The sequence below is a fragment of the Aegilops tauschii genome, chromosome 7 (genome assembly GCF_002575655.3).
Source record: "Aegilops tauschii subsp. strangulata cultivar AL8/78 chromosome 7, Aet v6.0, whole genome shotgun sequence".
Lineage (NCBI taxonomy): Eukaryota > Viridiplantae > Streptophyta > Magnoliopsida > Poales > Poaceae > Aegilops > Aegilops tauschii.
The window spans coordinates 98,612,794-98,633,444 of NC_053041.3; the positions used below are offsets into that span (position 1 = coordinate 98,612,794).

A 20,651-nucleotide genomic window follows, 5' to 3' on the forward strand; every position below is an offset into this window, starting at 1 on the left:
ATACTCCATATATTCCTAAATTTAAGTCTTTTCAGAGATTCTAATACAAACTACATACTTATGTATATAGACATATTTTAGAAACGAACTACATACTTATGTATATAGACATATTTTAGAAAATGTAGATTCACTCGTTTTGCTCCGTATGCTAGTCCGCATTGGAATATCTAAAAAGACTTGTATTTAAGAATGGAGGGAGTAAGGCACAACTCATAAGTTTACAACACATTTTTCCTGTGTTAGCACAAAAGTCAAAGAATACATGGTAGGATTGAAGAGAGAAGGTCTATAATATTAGTCTTACTTGTTGTTCATAATTCTATTAGCAAGAGGGAGAGAGAGAATCGGCACCCCCAAATTGTCTTCGTATGTCTTGCTATCCAAAAACCCAGGCCATATGTGAGGAGGAAAATGGGGTAAGGATGTCTATGAACAGCACGCCACATCAGGCCGAAAAAGGCACAATTAAAATATTACTCCCTCTGTAAACTATAATATAAGAGCGTTTAGATCACTATGCTCTTGTATTATTTTACGGAAGGAGTACAAGGCACCCCAAAGATATTGATGGTATGAATTGCTACGAACTTAAATGCTTAATACAATCAACCAAAAAGCTACCAACGTGCTTCTCCATTTTGAGCCAGTCCACCTATTGAGGACTTCTTGATTAAAACCTGCAATCGTTCAAGATAGCCTGCAAAATAGGAGTTTTATGTCAGTAAATAATGTAAAAATAATAATTTCAGTTGAGTTGAAAGGCTTAAATTGAAAACCAACAAATATATGCAGGCTTATTTCATACTGCTATTTTAATGAACACCAATAACCTCCTAGTCAACATCATAATATATCATCCAAAATCATATTAACTATTTTGAGCCAACTTTATACTACTTATGAATATAAATAATATAATTAATTAACAAACATTGGATTGTAACAAACGTGAAAAACACTTCATGTTTCAAGAAATAAGAATAAGTTGTTTAGTTCATGATCGTTAAATGGCGAAAACACACTATGAATAAGAGAAATAACAAATAAGGATAGAGAGTTGTTAAGTTCATCACACTGTTTATTTGCTTTAATGTAGAAATAAGGCAACATCCCCTGTAAAAGAATAATTTTATCGACAAACGAATTCCCACCAGTTCTTAAAGAATGGCTATGTGGTTGACTTGGAAGGCATTTCATAACATGTATATTATTTTTTTGAGGATGACTACCTAAAAAAGGACCAAACACTTCACTTGGTACATTCTGATAGCATCAGCGAACGAAGCTCCTCGGGCACGTCCGCAATTATCAGTGAGTCCTCATGCCGTCTAGCTCTGGCAGCCAAGCTCATGTGGTAGACAGTTTTGTTCCCTTTTGATGGCCTTGGCCTGAACTGCACTGAAGATCCGGCTTGTGTTTTTTATCTCACTGACAACCCAGAAAACAATCCGATCGGCTTGATCTGGCTTGTCCCAATTCATTTGCAATCATTTTGATGCCAGTCTCAATGATCAGTGGGCCTTGGAACAGTCTCGACAGCGATACCAGACCCATCAGGATAGCTTGCCCCTCTGCCTCTTCAACTGATCTGCATTTATTCATCGATTTACTCGCCGAGAAGACAACATGCCCCGTATGATCCCGTGCGATCGCGCCAGCCTAGGCTTGGCCCGTGCCTGACAAAAAGGCAGCGTCAGTGTTCAGTTTTACAACACCTTTAGGCGGCTCTTTCCACTGGGCATTTGGCTCGGCGTTCGGCTGATTCCTAGGTGTGGTGTGTCTGCATAGATGCAGACAGGGACCAGCAACTCTTGTTTCCCTGTCCAACAACAGATAGCGACAAATTCCTGATTTCCTCCTCATACTGCACAAGGAACATCACCGATCTCGAAATGGTTTCTTTGCCATCACTGTGGAAACAGTTATCTCGTAGAAACCAGGCTCTCCATAACAACAGCAGAATTTTCTTTCTTATCTCTGAATCATACTTGTCCAGTAGGATTTGTAGCCAGTCTGTTCCAGTGTACCAGAACTCCTTTTCTTCTGGAAGCCTCCACTCTTTCCTCATGGCAAATCTCAACGCCTTACTTTTTGTGCATGATATAACAACATGATATTCATCTTCCTCCCCGTTCCCACATATGTCACACACACTATCTTGAACAATAGTACGCCTGCATAACATGTATATTTGCCTCAACATCAGAATGGATGGTAGAATTACATAAGAGCAGTTTGTCCATTTCAGAGATACAACTTTCTGAAGGAACCGTGTCAATGATTCCCACAAAAAATATAGCGTCTGATACTGGGAAATGTAATAGCACACTAAGTCAAAATTCTGAATGCTTAGGAATCTGGAGAGTGTTATTTCTTCGAAAAAATGGACAAAGCAAATGAGCATGGTCCAATGCAGGGTCTGCAACTTCTGTTTTACGTGTGTTTTTATAAATAATTTATCGGAAACACAAAGGAAGACAATATGTTTGAGTAGGTAACAATATGTTTTAGAAGATGATGGCTTCCTAATATTTAAGCACATAACTGAAATTTACTGAACCGTGGGAGATGGATCGGAGGTACAGTAGAAGAATGAACAAATAGATTTTATTTCCATTTTCCACAACCTACATGTACAACAATGAGAAGTTCCTCGAGAACCAAGCTTACAACAGTGAATAAGAGGGGAAATCAATATGGCAATTTAATGTCTCATCGACCCTGCAAGTTGGCAGCATCCCAAGTGATGATCAATTTTAAACATAATCTTTAACTGCAAGAATGACTACACTACAATTCTATTGTTAAAGATATATTCCTAACACGTGAAGAAGAGGGAAAAGCAATATGGCAATTTAATGTCCCATCAACCCTGCAAGTTGGCAGCATCCCAAGTAATGATCGATTTTAAACATAATCTGTAACTACAATAATGTGTACAATACAATTCATCATTTCTTTATTCTAGGCATGTTTTTACTCACTCCGTCCCAGTTAGCATCTCAAACAGTGAATAAGAACTCCTATCAGACACTCCAAGTTTTATGTTACCATCTAATTAAACAATAGTAGTATAGTAATAAACTGTGAACCTGAGAAACGGTTAGGAGCCGGAGAGGTACCTGGAGGGAGGAGGCCGGAGAGTCCTGGAGGTCATCAACATGCGGGTATTATGCGATCGTGGAATTGCTGGTGCCGCGACGACGAGCGACCTTTCCCCATCGCAGAGCCGTCATCGCCACCGCTGGCCTCCTCCGACTGATTGCGCTGCCAACGTCGCATCAGGTCGTGATACTGAGGAAAATGGGAGATGGCGGTTAGGTGTGGGTGTGGGTATAGGGATACAAAGCAACCCTCCCAACTGTTATTGTGTTTTTGTGCTTCACAAATCAATTCATAATGTCAACGTTATGACCATGCTAGAAAATCAACTTACTGGGAAATTTATTTGAATAAACAACTAAAGTACAAATGTACTTAAAATAACAGTTTTGATCAAATTCACTAAAAAATACCATGCACCAAATAACTATGTATATTATACAAGGTCAAGGCTGATTCGAGTAAGGCTGTTACCTAGTAGTATGACAATTATAACCACTTGCAAACTCTACAAGCGAGAGACAATGTTACTTGCAGGAGCCCAAGTGTGAGACTTTTTCAGGTAACTCCATGTATATGTGTGCAGTAATTTGCACAAGAACGTAACATCACCCTATATGCAATATGATTTCAGAGTGAAACATATGATTATTTGCTGTTGGACTAACCAAGTGTGGTTTCAACTCCACATGAGAAATACCATGTAGGAACTGAAACATACATCCGAGCATACAAAACCAAAAAGTCAAGCAAAAATTTGATAGGGCATCTAAGGCACGATAACATTCAGTCACGTTGGTATGCAGTGTTGGTAGAGCGAAATGTGTCAATGCCATGATAACATCCACATGTCCACCGTCATGACTCCCCGGCTCCTCCTGTCAACCACGCGCATCTGCCAGCAGCGGCGCCAGCAAGAATACCCTGTGTGGTCATTAGAAATCTGTGGGGTCTCCCTTAACCTATTCAGCAAGCTACCATCGGCCTTATTGAAGACAAAGAGACGAACATCTTGTTCTGCTGAAAAGCAACAATATGCTGGAAGACGGCCGCAACCGTCATGTGCTGGAAAACTCCCAGTTCTAACTTCTAACAATACTAACCTCATTCTCCATGCATAACCAACCTTCATGTACTGTATGTAGTGGTTATCTATGCTAATCATTTTTTTTGGATTCACCATTATTGGAATTAGCTTATTTGCTGTCTGCCAGTTCTTTGCCGTCTGCTAGCAGACGGCAAAGAAGGTCTTTGCCGTCCGCTTACAAAAAACGGACGCCAAAGAACTGGCTGATGGCAAAGAAGGATTTTGCCATAAGCCAGTTCTTTGCCGTCCGCTAGCTGACGGCAAAGATTCTTTGAGATAGGTGGCCCCACTTACGAGCTGATTAGATAAAACTTAACGAGAAAATAGCGGACGGCAAAGCACGGCGGACGGCAAAGACCTTACTTCACTAACCTAACTAACGGCCGAGCCCCCCACCCCCTTTCCTCTCAGTTTCTCTCCACGACCAGATCGACCCCCCGCCGCCCCCCCCGCCGCCCGGTGCCGCCCCCCACCCGCCGCCGCCCCCAGCACCCGCCGCCGCCCCCGCCACCTCCCCCGCAGCCACCCGCCCCGTCGCCCCACCACCCCGCCGCCCCCACCCGCCGACGCCCCACCACGCCGCCGCCCGACCGTCCCACTGCCCCGGCACCCCCACCACCCGCCCACCACCCCGGCGCCACCGCAGCCCCATCGGCCCCGCCTCCCTGCCGGCTTCCCCTGAGCTCCACCGCCCCTGAGCCCTGCCACCCCCGTCGCCACCGCCACCCTGCCGCCCGCCGCCCCCGTCGCCACCGCCACCCTCCCGAGCTCCGGTGAGTTATTTTTTCTTTCTGTTTTTGCTGTTTAATTGTTTGTGTTAGATTTAGGTCTAGATATGTGTTAGTGTTAGATTTAGTGCTAGTGTTAGATTTAGGTCTAGATATGTGTTAGTGTTAGTGTTAGGTTTTAGATAATTAGTTATATTGTTAAAAGAAGTAGAAAAAAGATGAAAACAGAAGAAGAAGAAAAGAAGAATATGTAGAAGGGGAAGAAGAGAAGGAAAGAAGAAGAAGAAGAAGAAAGGAAAGAAGAAGAAGGATAGAAGGAAACACCCCGACCCCTTGACCCCGACACCCCGACCCCGACACCCCGACCCCGACACCCTGACCCCGACACCACACCCCGACACCCCGACACCTCGACCCCCGACCCCGACACGCCGACCCCGACACCACACCCTGACACCCCGACCCCGACACGACACCCCGACCCCGAAACAACACCCCGACCCCCTGACCCCCTGACCCCGACACCCTGACCCCGACACCATACCCCGACACCTCGACCCCCTGACCCCGACACCTCGACCCCCTGACCCCGACACCCCGACCCCGACACCACACCCCGACACCCCGATCGACCCCGACACGACACCCCGACCCCGAAACAGCACCCCGACACCGACACGGCACCCCGACACCGACACGACACCCCGACCCCCGACACCTCCTGAAAAGGTGCTCTTTGGCCTTCCAGAGGCCGACGGGGTCATATATTTGTGAATTATGAGTTAGGTCATATATTTTTCGATTTTGTTATGAAAAACATCATATATAATTGTGTTGATCGGGTAGAATCCCGGTTTCATCTCTTGGTCCAAACAAATGGTAATTTCTATTAGACATTTCATTTCATTCGCTAATTTCTGCCTAATGCAACAATCCTTTCGTATTAAACTTGTAGGCTAATTCAGAGTCTATGGACGCCGAATTGCGACAAGTCGCTAATGGTTTTGACTATAAGGTCCGTTCATTTGACAAATACGACATCAACAGGTATCGCTTTCGTACCTATGGCAAAGAGCTATCTATGGCCGACCGAAAGTCTACAAATTGTTGTGTATCTGCTATCGGCGAAGGAGGTATCGAGTATTATGGGAGAGTTGAAGCAATTTATGAACTTCTATTCTATGGTGACAACCCACCGAATGTCGTACTCTTCAAATGTTATTGGTTTCAGCCGAAGGAGACTAGAAGGACTCATGAACATATAGGGCTAGTTGAAATCAAACAAAGCACCCATTTAGATGTTCCTGATGTCTATATTACGGCTCAACAGGCGACCCAAGTATTCTATCTACCGTGGGCCTGCCAAACTAATCCAAATCTGAAAGGTTGGGACCACCATCATAGTGTCCGCCGGCCCAATTCCGTCCTTGGAGTGCTTTGCCGGCAAAACTTCCCGGGGTTTGTCACGTTGCCTGGTGAGGGTCGGCTTCCAGAGCTTGGATTGAGCCGGGAGCCTACTTGGCTGCCCCGGCCCCGCCGGGTGAGATTATCGACGGTGTCTTGTGCGACACGAGGGCAGACGTGGTGATCAGAAAGTTCTGGGTAATTTCTCCTTTACACATTTAAAAATCTTCAACTAGCTAGTTATTAATTGTACTAATCAATATTGTCTTATTTGATTGCAGACATTCTACAGGTGTGAGGAGGGATACGAGGAGGAGGCGGCAAATGTTACCGAGAACGTCTGCAAGCGCCTACTACAGAACTTACGGCACGAGGCTCGGGTGCAGGCTGTTCGAGACTACTACGCCATGCGTGGTATCAAGAAGCCCAAGCCGGCGTGCCGCGATAAGTTCCTGAGTAAGGAGCAGTACACGAAGGTAATTCTTAAGGCCTTGTACTTACTTTCTTCATTTAGTAATTCATAGCCGTAGCGCTCAAGTTTCTATTTGCTAACTTAGGCGCCTCCGAGATGGTGCGCGGATCGGATGGATTGTTGGGAGGTGTTGGTCAATGAGTGGTGCTCAAAAGAATGGCTAGCCGTCCACAACGCGGCCAAGGACAAACGTGCCCAAATGGAAGGTGTGCCACACCATCAAGGCAGCTCCAACTTATATCAGTTCGGGCGGAACTGGGTATGTGGTTTGCTTCATGATTCATGCAATTCATTCATCATGCTAGCTTGAGCCCTTTAATTACTAATTTACTTTGTTTCTCTCTTTCAGGCACGCTACAATAAGGCGGATAAGGTGCCAGAGGTGTACGACCTGTATGCCATGGCCCACATTGCCTCTTTCAAGAAAGTCAAGGCATTCTCTCCGTCTGACCTCGATGATGCAAACAACTTCACCAACATCTCCTCCCACGACAAGCTCATGAAATATAGAGATGAGGGGAAGGCGAGGAAAGGGGAGGACTTTAACCCGAGCCAGGGTCCCATTGATCCAGAGCTGGTGATGATATCTGGTGGCGAGAGGTCCCATGGCTCCATAGCCATTGGAGATGGACTTATCCGTTGTCCTAGCACTCTCCCAGAGATCAAGGCGCGCCAGTCGAGCTCCGCTCCTGAGATAAGGCCTCGTGAACGGCCAGTCCAACTCGCCATCAAGGTTAGTTATACGTGCTCAGCTATATTTCTCCATTACATTGTGTGTGCTTCCATCAATGATTACAAATGGTAACGAGGAGTGGTGTTGCAGGCTGCTATACAGAGTGAGAGAGATAGAACGGAGAAACTTCTGGCGGAGGCGGCGGAGAGGCAGCGGGAGTTGGAGGAGAGGACGACAAAGATGTTGGAGGAGGAGAGGGCACGGAATGACATGCAAGCAAGGCCATGTACGAGCTCCTTGTGATAAGTTTCTTCTGCAGATTAGCCAAAACATTCATGTAGTGTTTGTCTCATTACTAACTAGTATGACTGAGTCATCAAAACCAAATGTGCAGTCTGTGTGCGAGAAGACCGGTCAGACCGCTCCACCAATGCCAATGATTGCTCCTGGGACCACGGTGAGTTTAATTTGAATGGACATTACTTGCTAGTCTTAACATTTGAGTGTCATCGTGCTAACGAGACATTGGAAATGATCTTTGGTGCAGCGTAACTCCAGACAAGCATCGCACGATCCTTCTCCAGCTACCAGCACGAGCCAGCCCGCTCCTACACCTCCATGATCATGGTAAGTTTCTCTAGTGTTTTGCTTAACAAATGCATAAAGGCCTAGACTTAGCCTTATTTCCTCCAATATGCTTACCACAATGACCTAGAGTTAGCTTCTTTTCCTCCAAAATGACTTAATAAGCTTACTGGCCTCCAAAACCATCCATTTTACCTAAGTTAGCTATAAAACGATCTATACTTAGCTTTGTTTCCTCCAAAATGACCTAAGTTAGCTCTAATATGCTTAGTTAACTAGGTTTGCTCAATAATGACATGTACTTAGCTTACTTATGTCAAAAATGGCATAATTAGCTTAGTTAGCTCATAAACAATCCATTTTACCTAAGTTAGCTCTAAAATGACCCATTTTACCTTAGTTAGCTCATAAATGATCCATTTTACCCAAGATAGCTCTAAAATGACCCATTTTACCTAGACGAGCTCCAAAATGATCCATTTTACCTATGTTAGCTCTAAAATGACCCATTTTACCTAGGTTAGCTCAAAAATGACCCATCTAACCTAGGTTAGCTAAAAAATGATGCATTTTACTTAAGTTAGCTCTAAAATGACCCATTTTACCTAGATTAGCTCATAAACGATCCATTTCACCTAGGTTAGCTCACAAACGATCCATTTTACCTAGTTTAGCTCCAAAATGACCCATCACACCTAGGTTAGCTCTAAAATGATGCATTTTACCTAAGTTAGCTCATAAACGATCTATTTCACCTAGGTTAGCTCATAAACGATCCATTTCAGCTAACTTAGCTAAAAAAACGATCCATTTCACCAAGGTTAGCTCCAAAATGACCCATCTTACCTAGGTTAGCTCTAAAATGATGCATTATACCTAAGTTAGCTCATAAACGATCTATTTCACCTAGGTTAGCTCATAAACGATCCATTTCAACTAAGTTAGCTCATAAATGATCCATTTCACCTAAGTTAGCTCATAAATGGCATATACTTCTTCTTCTAGTCACCTTTTTCTAACTTTCTTATTTGCCATTTTGCAGATTTCATTCACTTCACGGAAGCTAGCTTGCTATGATGGAGTGCTTGTTTTTTCTTTCATTCTCCTCTAGTATTCTTCTAGCTTCCTATGATGGAACTTGCTATCTTGATGAAACTTTGCATTGTAATATGTATGGATGGAACAATGTGTATGTGCAACTTGCTATGTATGAATGGATGGAACTATATATGTATGCACGATGAAACTTATGTGCTGGATATGTCATATGTATGCTGTTAAATAGCCCTGTGAAATATATATATATATATATATATATATATATATATATGTCATATATTTGCTGTGAAAATTGCTGGATTTAAAAAAACCAGAAAAAAGAGGCACCTTTGCCGTCAGCCGCTGATGGCAAAGGCTCCTTTGCCGTCTGCCGCGGACGGCAAAGAAGCCACGCGGCGGCCACCTGTGCTCCCTGGGAGCTGACCCATTTGGTCAGTTTGCCTACAGTGGCGGACGGCAAAGGCTTTGCCTACAGTGGCAGACGGCAAAGAATGCCCACATTTGCCTACAGCAGCAGACGGCAAAGGCTTGTCCCGCAGTGACGTCCAGCTGACGTTATTTGGCGGACGGCAAAGGCCGAATGCTCTTTGCCGTCAGCGGCGGACGGCAAAGGCTGCCGTTAGCCGCCTAACGGACTAACAGCGCATTTATTGCCGTCGGCTTTCTTTGCCGTCAGCCACTGATAGCAAAGGCCCCTTTGCCGTCCGCTTCAAAAAGCAGACGGCAAAGAAGCTACTACATAGATGCGTCTCTCGATTTCACTCAACCCCTCTCAAGCTACTACATAGATGCGTTGGCCTCACGACTAAGTCCTTTTACTAGGACATCTGTCGTGACAAAACCACGACATTTGGCACCCACCGTGGGGCATGCGCACGGTGGTGTTGAGTTCTTGGAGGGATCTTCCCAAGGATCGAGAAACTCGCGATTGATCGGATGAAGAAGAGCCAGCGTGGAAGAATTTACATCAACTACGAAGTTCATCTGTCGAGATTGAAGAAGTTTTTAGCAGCGGCGTATACAAGATTGAGCATGAAAGTTTAGGGTTCCGTCTGTGTAGCGCCACGCCCCCAAGTCGCCGAGTCAGGCAAGAAGTCAGTCTCGCCGTAGATAAACCGCCGCTTCACGTGGTCTGTTAAAGCTGGCAGGTTCTGTCAACGGAAGGAGATACGTCAAATCAATCCTCGTCCAGACCAATTTAGACCAGTGCAATCTTAGAAAACGGTGAGCCAGACAGCTGCTTGTGGTCACGTGAGAGCTCCAGTTCGATCTAACATACGCATATAAATCAAGTCTTCATTGACCGACTTGAAAAGTAAAGCGTTATGGACTTCCAAGGTTTTCCATGTGAAAGAACCATCAACTAGTACTACCGATTCCAAATGTGAAGGCAAAAAGTGGTCTATCCAATGATCCATCAGCACGAGAAGAAAAGTCAAACTAACAACAAATCGGAGGAGGATTTGGTCATGGGCGCATGTCGACTCCGAGTCGTTTCCAACCTCGCGCTGGCCATACCGGCTCCGCCTCCGCCTCGCTCCAACAGCCGCCGCTGTCTGAAGGCCGCTGCTGCTACCCCGACTCGTCTCTGCTTTGCACCACCTACGCCGCCAGCGTAGAACCGCCGTCCGCCTTCGCTCCACCCAGCGCCCGCGGACCCGCGCCGACCGGCCTTGAGCCGCCTGCCGCGCCACCCTTTTAACCCGCCATGGAGCGCCCTGCATCGCCGTGGCCGTGACCTTATCTGCGCCGGCAAGTCGCCTCTGTCCTCACGCCGAGACCAGCTGCCGACAATCCGGTGTGCGCTGGCGGCTAGAATCCAAAGTCTGCTCGTCCACGGCCCCGGCTCGTCTTTGCTTCTGCTGCTCAAGCCTTGCGCTGCCGCGTTGCTAAGTCGCCGCCACGGCCGAAACGCCCAGGCCTTGAGCCATCTCCGCCGGCGCGGGCCGGATCCGCCCCTCCGCTTCTACACCTACGAGAAACCACCCTCCGCTGTGAGCTGCGCCTTGGCCGACGCTGCCCGGCTGCAGCAGTCTCCCTTCGCCGGCGTTGCTAACCGCCTCCGTTTCAAATCGCTCTCACCGCCGGTTCACTGCCGTCGCTCGTTTTTGTCGCAAGCCGAGACTCACTCGCCGCCGCTAACTGCAGTTCAGCAGCGCCACGCGCTGTGCTTCTGAGTCACCCCCGTTCGACTGGATTACCGCATTACTGCGTCAGGCTAGGGCCCTGCCTCCGTTATTTTGTCTCTGATGTTCACGGGTCAAGGTCAGGCAAGGAATTTTTGCGGGCGGTTCTCTCCGATCAATCAAGACCAAGGTCGAAGTCATGTTTTGGTGAGGCTTAACACGGTGCATACTGCAGAAATAAATTGAGCAGCAAAGGGCACCTGTGTATGTGCAAGGAAAAATTCAGTAAGTACACATGCATACGTGCGTGTGTGATACGGAGCTATAAATGCCAGTTACATCGTCAAGTCCCGGATCAAACTATTAGTTCAGTTGTAGCCGACTTGCCGCTACAGCTGGCTCATGAGACCAACGGAACCTGCCACTATTGCCGGTTCATTATACCATCCGATGCACTTTCTATTATCGCCTTGTTGTTACGACTGCCTCGACCTCCTTTCAAAAATACCAGGTGCTATTCATTTCATCTATTTTTCAATATATATTCATTTTAAGAGCAATTACTCTCGATCGCGATGTTTCCTACGCAGGATAATTTTTCACTGCAAAGGCGATCATCATGCCATGGGTATAAAACTCGCGCCAGTGTTATTATGCCCCAGCATCTGACCACATTGCATTGTTCAAACAAATGGTGTGATTCAAACCCACGCGGTCTGGTCTGCATCAACACACCAGGCCACACCTGTCTGCATGAGTTATTTATTGAGTATGAGCAAGTCACTGCTTGGGTAGCCCGGTTTTTCTTCCAATAAATTGGAGGCAAATTATCATTCAGCCGCTGTCTGCACTACATGGGTCAATGGACATGCGCACAAAACGCCGCCACTACAGTTTGGATAACTTAATAGCCAGTTGGAAGGAACCATTGGCCGAGTTGCTGACACGGCTCATACGGGATCATTTATAACCCGCCGCAGTCACCTCAACCTTCTGTGGATTCACATCGTGCTATCAACACCAATGATATATAAGTTATGACCGGTTTACATCACGGTCAAATATGGAGAATCTCAAAGCCGACTCCTCGAGTCACCTTGAGACTCGGAGGCTACGATGACATGACTCAACAAATTTTGCTGGTTTCAGCAAATTTAAGAACCCCAGGACGACGGAGGGAAAGATAACCCGGTCCCGCAGGCTACTGTTATATTGATGAAAATGTAAAAGGCCGTCAGAAAATTTCCGGTTTAGAAAGTATATGACAGTTACAAAATCCTGGCTCAGTGAAGAAGTTCTGGATCAGCAGAAAGGACTCCGGTTTACAATCCGGTTCAAGAGAAGGCAGTCTCATTGAAGATCTCAAACATCCGGTTTACAATCCGGTTCAAGGGAAAGATGTCTCCCACAAAGTTTTGAAGCTCTCAATATCCGGTTCAAAATCCCGGTTCAAGAAGAATTTATCTCTTCCAAAAAGTTAAAGGTTGCCGAAGAGGACTTGCTGCCATGATGCGCGGTTCAAACATGGGTATCCTGCCTTATTGGCTTATCGCATTATTGATCACTTGGGGGCTTGGTCGTACCCGAACCATAGCTACACCTCTTGGTCGGCGCAATGCCATAGCATCACTTGGGGGCTTGGTCGTACCCAAACCATAGCTACACCTCTTGGTCGGCGCAATGCCACATCATCACTTGGGGGCTTGGTCGTACCCGAACCATAGCTACACCTCTTGATCGGCGCAATGCCACAACATCACTTGGGGGCTTGGTCGCATCCGAACCATAGCTACACCTCTTGATCGGCGTAATGCCACAGCATCACTTGGGGACTTGGTCGAACCCGAACCATAGTCACACCTCTTGATCGGCTCAACGCCACGTCAAACCGAGGCCAAAGAGAGTGTTGTAAAACAACAGCTCAAACATAGGCACCCACTGAGCACAGCTCACAATATTGCTTGGGATTTCTTTGCTGTCGATTTTAGGGCCTGGCAGCCCGTAAAAAGCCTCGATTACAACGGTTTTTACTTGCCTTTTGCTGAGTTTTCGTTGTTTTCATAAGATTTGTGACGTTTTCAAACCGGCGTTTATCAACCCGGTTAAGCTGTCAACTACAAGTTGTCAGTATATGATCAGTCATAATCCGGAGATTATCAACCCGGTCTGGTTTTGACTACAAGTCGCCAGTATTATATATGGTTAATCCGGTGTTTATCACAACCCGGTACGGTTTTATCATAAACCGGCGCAATATGGAAGGAGTTATCAGTACTCAAGATTGGGGTTATCACCTTTTACTACAATAAAGTTGGCCAGCCAATGATGTGATTTAATGTCACAGGTATGATATATTTCATATTTGATTATTCTTAAGTGCAGCCTTGGTTATCAACCCAGGTTATATGTTGGGCATTATGACCCGTCCGGCGGTAAACCGCCAGGACACTTTAAACTTGTTGTATGCAGAAACAGGTTGAATAAAGCGTGATTATAAATCACCGACGTTTATTAACCCGGCCTGACTCTGGACTATAAGTCGCCAGTATATATTTGGATTGTGCCATAGGTATCATGCGCTTATAAATCATTGGGTTATATTATTCAAATAGCCAAACTTGGCTGAATTTTCATTACGATATTGAATGAATAAGATTTTCATACCGGATTATATTATCTTGAATAGCCAACATGGCTGGATTTTATTATGGTTATTAATAACCGGTATTATTGAGGTTTTCAAAGTCGCTTTAGCGCAATAGCTATTATTTTATCAAAGGATATGATTTATTCTACAATGGAAGGAATAGTCCCGAGTCGATGCAGGCTTACGACCCGGCACTTGGGGGCTACATTATTCAAATTGAGATTACATGCAAGTCTCATGTCGCTGCAAGCATGCACCATGACACTTGGGGGCTAATGCAAAGTCATTTTTATTGGCCTTATTGAAGACCCGACTCATCACATCATAATGAGCCGGCCCTTGGGGGCTACCAATTGCTCCTATCAATGATTCAAGGTACATAAGTCTTAATTCATTATATTCAAGGGTCCACTGCTCAGTTGGTAAAGCACAAAGCTCTCAACCTTGTGGACGTGGGTTCAAGCCCCATGGTGAAGTTACATCATATGATGTTATTTTCAATGAAGCATGATGATATTTATAAAGTCCCTGCTCATTATTGCATAATGACACGGCCCTTGGGGGCTGCACTCGTTGGAGTTTTTTGAGCATCAGGCAATTACAAGTCCCAGGTTGCTGCAAGCATAACAACCTGGCACTTGGGGGCTACATAATATGGAATATTCAGTTGTGACTAGTGACCGAGATGAACAATCCAGATTTCTTCAAGGTTGCAACATTTATATTGAAACAAGTCTTAAGTTATCACTATGTTCTCCTCTTAAGACTTGGGGGCAACAGGTAATATGCATATAAAGGAGGAACATCTTCAAATTCTCAGTTCTGAGCAAACCAGATTGACCCGGTGTCTGCAACAATTATGACCCGGCGTCGGTAATAGTTATGACTCGGTGCCATCCATATTTACAAACCGGCAAGTTTTACATCTTCAAACCGGCTGAATATCAGATGAGTATTTCAAGACCCATATTTCTTAAGCCGGCGCTTTGGAAGCCGACTCAAGTGGATTATTCTTCACAATATTTCTCTATGAGAAACCAATGTCAGCAAATTGAGTATGAAGCTGGCTTATTGACCTGGATTTTCTAGAAGGAAATGACAAGGAATTAAGGATGATCAGGTGCCGGTTTACAAGAATTCTTAACCCGGAGCATAATCTGTCGAATTTGTTCTTGTGTTTGTTTTACAGGATCAGTTTAACATGGATAAATCCAAATTAAACTGGGGGCTAATGTCGGGGATATACCCCGCGGTGTAAACTGGCCGGAAGTATAACCTGGCCGGACTTGGCGGTTTATTGAGACCCCGCTGACACTTGGCGATCACTGGCGACCCGCCCTGACCTGGCGGTTTACAAGTAACCCGTCTGGTCATTATGACTCACTAGTGACCCGGCGGGCGGGTCAGACGGATGACAAGGCCCAAGGCCCAGAAGGCCGGTTCATGTTAATGGTGGGCCGGTTTATGAGGAAAGCACAAGGAATATTCTCCTACAAAGGAAGCAAGACTAGGACTCCACTTGTAATAGAGTAATCCTAATCCAACTAGGACTAGTCATGTAAACCGCCCCTTCAACATATATAAGGAGGGGCAGGGCTCCCCAAAGAGGGACAGACACGAAGAAACAATCTCTAGGGCTAGACACAAAGAGCCGGTTTACGGCGTCTCCCTCATGATGATAATGAGACCTAGCCACAAACAGCATGTAGGGTTATTACCGGATGATGTTTCCCGGGGCCCGAAGCTGTCTAAATCTTTGTCTTGTGTTGCGTCTCTCGATTCCACTCAACCCCTCTCAAGCTACTACATAGATGTGTTGGCCTCACGACTAAGTCCTTTCACTAGGACATCTGCCGTGACAAAACCACGACACGATGCCTACTTTGCCGGAGCCTTTTGCCGTCTGCCGTGGCAGACGGCAAAGTAGCTGATTCCTGTAGTGCACAAAACTCCACATTGTAAAACAATTCTGGACACCTTAATGCAGGAGTTCAGTTTATAAAACTGGAAGAAATTCTTGAAATTTTCAAAAAAAAAATACATTCGAAAGAGTACAGAACCACTCAAAACTCTGTTTTTTGACACACAAAAATTCTGGTAGCTCGCCACTGTAAATTGCGTCTGTGACTGAAAAACTATATTTTATGGTATTATATATAGTAAGAGTCGTCGAAACCATCAAAGGAACAGAGGAAACAATAGCAGAAATGAATACAAAAAGAAATCTGATCTATATCACACTCCACTATAAAACAACAGTGCATCATTTAATGATGATATACTAATGAAGTATTTTCACAAAGCATACCTCTGGAGCAACTGGTGAAATTCCAATAGCACAAGCAACTCCATAGATGATATATACTGACACTCGCATCATTTGACATTATGTGTAGTCAGTACGAGTGTATGAAAGTGCAAAAGAACAAGCTACGACATTTTAGACCAGAGATGACATCAATTTTCAGTTAGCATGGCAATATGGCAAATGCCTAGCAATCTATAATTGTTATTTTCCAGCACAAGATTATAAACAACTTGAAAAAAAGCTTACCCTATATCAAGTGCTAGGAGTGTCAATATAAGAGCTCTCTTTCCCTACGTACATCTAGTGAGATAATTCTTTGATAGGCTAAATAAGTAGCTCCCCCATCCATGTACTACACAACTATCAACTGCCACAAAATGGAAAAAAAGGAGCCACCTAAGAATGATGAGGTAGCACCTCAGGAAATTGCAAGGGGTGACTTAATTAAGATCCATAAGGTAAGCCACAAGCCTTGATGTAGAATCTGAACAATAATGAGCAAAGAATGAGTCAAAAAGATACTCACGGTGAGGTGAAACAGTAAAAGCAAATACAACATGAGAGTTGTAGTTACTAAACAAGGATCAGAGGAAATAGAAAAAAGGTGTTCTTTTTATCAACACCGAAGAACCAAAAAACTTTGTGACTATATTTGTCATCCTGAGTGAGCTTAAAATAGGTATTGTGATAAACGCAAGGTTTTGGTTTATGAAATAAGTATGGATGGAGAAGGAGATTGTTGGAGATAGCTTCAGGTACAGCCAGAAATGCACGCATCCAGAGAGTGGTTTTCTGCTTATGTAGATTGAGCAGCTAAATGAAAAGGCCTCACAAAATATCAAGAGTCCAGAACATGGATCTGGGGTCAAGCCATTTGAGTACGACATTTTGGAGTTCAGAACTGAAATATGGGGATTCAGATTTACTCAGGGTAGGAGGGTATGTGTGGGCTGTGCTATATCGACATACACCAGATGATGAAAAATCATATGTCTGGACAAAAATGCACTATAATGTCATCTTAGAATCAATATGGATTCTACCAAAGAATTTAATAAACATGGTCACCAGAAAACTGAACTTTACCTTGCCGGAAGAAAGAGAGACTCGAGGGAACGTCAATGAGCTGCAGGTCATCTTCTCCACAGGGAAGAGAGGAAGGAGTGCTGCTCGCCGACCTCTCATAATCCTTGCCAACCATCTCACTGTCGCCATCATCCACCAGCATACCACGCCGATTGCGGCACCTCATGTTGTCATGCACGCAGCGGCAGACCTAGCAGCATAGATCAAAGAGTATTATATAAAACTGTAGCAATTCATATCTAAACCATTATTTTTCAAGCACACACACATATAACCAAATGGAATCGATAACAAACTTACAAAATATAGCTGACACCACTAATGTAGTAGGCTACTCAATACCACAATAAACAAAACCAATCAACCAGGTACTCAAGTAGCATTATTTACAACAGTAGTCACTTCAGATTCAGAAGGTGTAGACAGAATGGACAAGCTTAATATCTAGTCTTTCTTGTAGTCTAACCTCACTCGACATTGATGCTAGATAGATGGAATTGCACATATTTAAACTTGGTTCTCCTAGTATCGAAAATCTCCACATGCATCAACTAATTAATCAGTGGCAAAAAGGAGCTTTCGATGGAAGAGAAAGAAATAAAAACCCTGCAGAAAATTGACTGTTGGCAGCAGTGGACGGGAACGACCAGCAATAAAACAGCAGAAGCTTGTGTAGTTAGCCTGTGTACCATGACCTGGCTCATCGTAATACCATGACCTAGCTAGTTAATTGTCCGTTGCCGATGCTCCCAAATCCTCACGATACACACAAGGAACATCAGGCCATATGCACTCCTCACGATACCTTGGTCTCTTGACCTTCGAGTTCATCAAAGGAAGGTAGTCTGACAAGCAACTTCATCAGATCAGGTTCAGCCTTTCAGGTACCTAATAAGAAATAAAAACAGATGCGTTAGGTGGCAACTTGAATACCAACGATGACTGGATCGGCACCATGGCGCCTGCAGCCGCCTCTCTTCGCCAAAGAGCAAATCCCCGCCGAGAAGGCCGAGCCGTGCGGAGCGGGCCGTGAGGAGTGGCGAGAAGGGGAGAGATCGAAGGAGCGGAGGTAGCGGTGGTTTCCACAGGCGACCTTGTCCTCGGTGGCAGCGGTGGCTCCCCTGTACTCGGCTCGGATCAGAGACGGGGGTGGTTGCAGACGGCGGGCCGACGCGCTCAACGGCGAGATCCGGCAGGCAGCGTGTGGTGGAGGGAGGGGAAGGAGGCGGCCGCGCCACGGATGAACGCTCTATTCCTGAATCGTAAAACTTGTAGTAATAAATGAGATAAGAGTACTTGATCATCAATTCTAAAGCTTCCGTCTTGCTCACAACCTTGGATTTCTTGGTGAACTCTACATCAACTACAAGACAGTGTCTAGTTTCAGTTATCTGAACATGAGCACTGAATTGATTCAGGCAAGATACGATTGTCAAGAAAAAAAAGATAGTAAAGACTGTTCTAAGTTTCTCTCACAGCAGCATGAGGTTCTTAACTGTGCACTTTGCCTGAAGCTGAAACAAAGTTGCAAGATAGGAGTACATTTTTTTCCTAATCCTGGATATTGATAAACACTGCATGAGATAATCCTGAATCTTACAACTTGTAATGATCAATGAGACAAGAGTACTTGATCCTTAATTTTTAACCTATCATCTTGATCATAACCTTGGATTTCTCGGTGAACTCTATACATCTATCATTTTATATTACCAACAAACACCTAATCCTGACAGTTACTGTAGAAAATAATATACAGTAAATGGTAACTGTACGAACACCTAATTCTGAAAGATACAACTTGTAATGATGAATGAGATAAGAGTACTCAATCCTCGTCTTGGTCAAAACCATAGATTTCTCAGTGAACTTCATTTGTCTATCGGTACAGTGTGTATTTCCAACAAAGACTACACACAACATCGTCTAGTTCAGTTATCTGAATAATGTCTACTGATTTCATTCAGGCAAGCAACAACCAAAAAAGTTGTGACAACTAAATTCAATCTACAAATTTACAGCAAAAGGTTCAAACATTTGTTCAAGGAAATGAATGCAACCTCGGAGTTTAGCAGGAAATGAAATATAACATCACACACTGTGATTCTTTAACATGGTTCTCCTCTCAGTACACGTATATATCAATCAAAAAGGTATTTTGATTGATTCATGTGCCTGCTAACATGCAGACTGCTTGCCTATAGAGACAAGATGGGGGTGAGAGAGAAGGAGGGAGAGGGATATGGCTTACCACCTACAGCGGGGAGGAGGAAGAACCTGCAGCAGCAGCAGCATTTCCTCGCCGGGCCCCTTCACGCAAGCAGAGCAGATCGGAGGGAGCAAACTGACTGCATATATAGACCACACACACGAATCAGATGTGGAGATGAAGAAGGCCAGAAGAAGAGAAGGGATTCATGGCATACCCTTGCGGACGTTGCCGCTCTTGCTCTCGGAGGAGAGGAAGATGCTGCGGATCCTGAGCTCGGTCGCCATGGCCGCCCGCGGGCTAGGGTTTCGGGCGCGAGCAGGGAGGGATATGGATGGGTGTGGAGGTGGAAGGAGGAGGGCGCGGTGGTGGCGGCGGTGGTGGTGGGAGGAGGAGGACTCCTCTGCCGCTGCGTGGTCGTGGTGGCGCCGATGCGGGAACGCCGGTGCGGATCTGGTCATGGCCGGCGGCTGGGATGTAGGCGGTCGGCGCGGTGAAGTAGGTGGTCGGCATCCGGTGGAGGGAGGCGACCGGCTATTAGGGGCGAGAGGTGGCCGGCGATGGGGGAGGGAGGCAGCCAATGCACCGGCGGCGGCGGATGCTCGTGCAGGAGGGAGGGTGAGATGCGTGAATCGGGTAGGGATCGTGGAGGGGCGTGTGGGGATGGTTTTCTCTGCACTGTAAAACCAGTGGGAGGGGGACGAATAAAAACCTGGCGAAAAAACCGACAAAAAACCCAATGAAAATAGGAGGTGGGAGCGAGGGAATTGGGAGGTGGGAGGGAGGACGAAAATAAACCAGGGGAGGTGGGACGAAAATAAACCCGGAACAGAGACTACCAACTGAGACATTAGGAGTAGAGATTCTCTCTTATTTTACAAGGTTTACATAAGGAGGGAGAATGCCGGCAGCTGGAATTCTGGGCTGGAAAAGGAGCAAATATTAGAGACCTATTCTGCACAACTCCAAAAGTCCTGAAACTCCACGAAAGTTATTTTTGGAAATAATAAAAAATACCGAGCGGAAGAAATACGTCGGGGGGGCCTCCACCAGTCCACGAGGGTGGGGGGCGCGTCCTACCCCCCAGGGCGCCCCCCTGCCTCGTGGGCCCCTGTTGGCCCTCCGGTGCCCATCTTCTGGTATATGAAGTCTTTCGTCCAAA

General features: G+C 45.5%; 1 protein-coding gene across 11 annotated transcripts; it reads right to left on the reverse strand.

Moving 5' to 3' along the window:
- Nucleotides 1–218: 218 nt before the first annotated feature.
- LOC109769675 (uncharacterized) lies at nucleotides 219–20,155 on the reverse strand. 11 transcript variants are annotated; one of them, XR_006666772.2, is made up of 8 exons: nucleotides 19,707–20,155; nucleotides 19,532–19,628; nucleotides 18,086–18,168; nucleotides 17,281–17,470; nucleotides 16,195–16,250; nucleotides 3,126–3,383; nucleotides 1,233–2,177; nucleotides 219–700 (listed from the first exon to the last, which is right to left on the reverse strand). XR_006666772.2 is itself a non-coding variant. In XM_073505632.1 (8 exons), the coding sequence occupies exons 3-6, from the start codon at nucleotides 18,140–18,142 to the stop codon at nucleotides 3,160–3,162; spliced, it is 441 nt and encodes a 146-aa protein (XP_073361733.1). In that variant the 5' UTR covers nucleotides 18,143–18,168; nucleotides 19,532–19,628; nucleotides 19,707–20,155; the 3' UTR covers nucleotides 219–700; nucleotides 1,233–2,177; nucleotides 3,126–3,159. The 11 variants fall into 11 exon arrangements, 8 of the variants coding, with proteins under 8 accessions (XP_073361733.1, XP_073361739.1, XP_073361737.1 ...); XM_073505632.1 differs by having other exon boundaries at nucleotides 3,126–3,297; XM_073505638.1 differs by having other exon boundaries at nucleotides 16,195–16,678.
- Nucleotides 20,156–20,651: the final 496 nt, after the last annotated feature.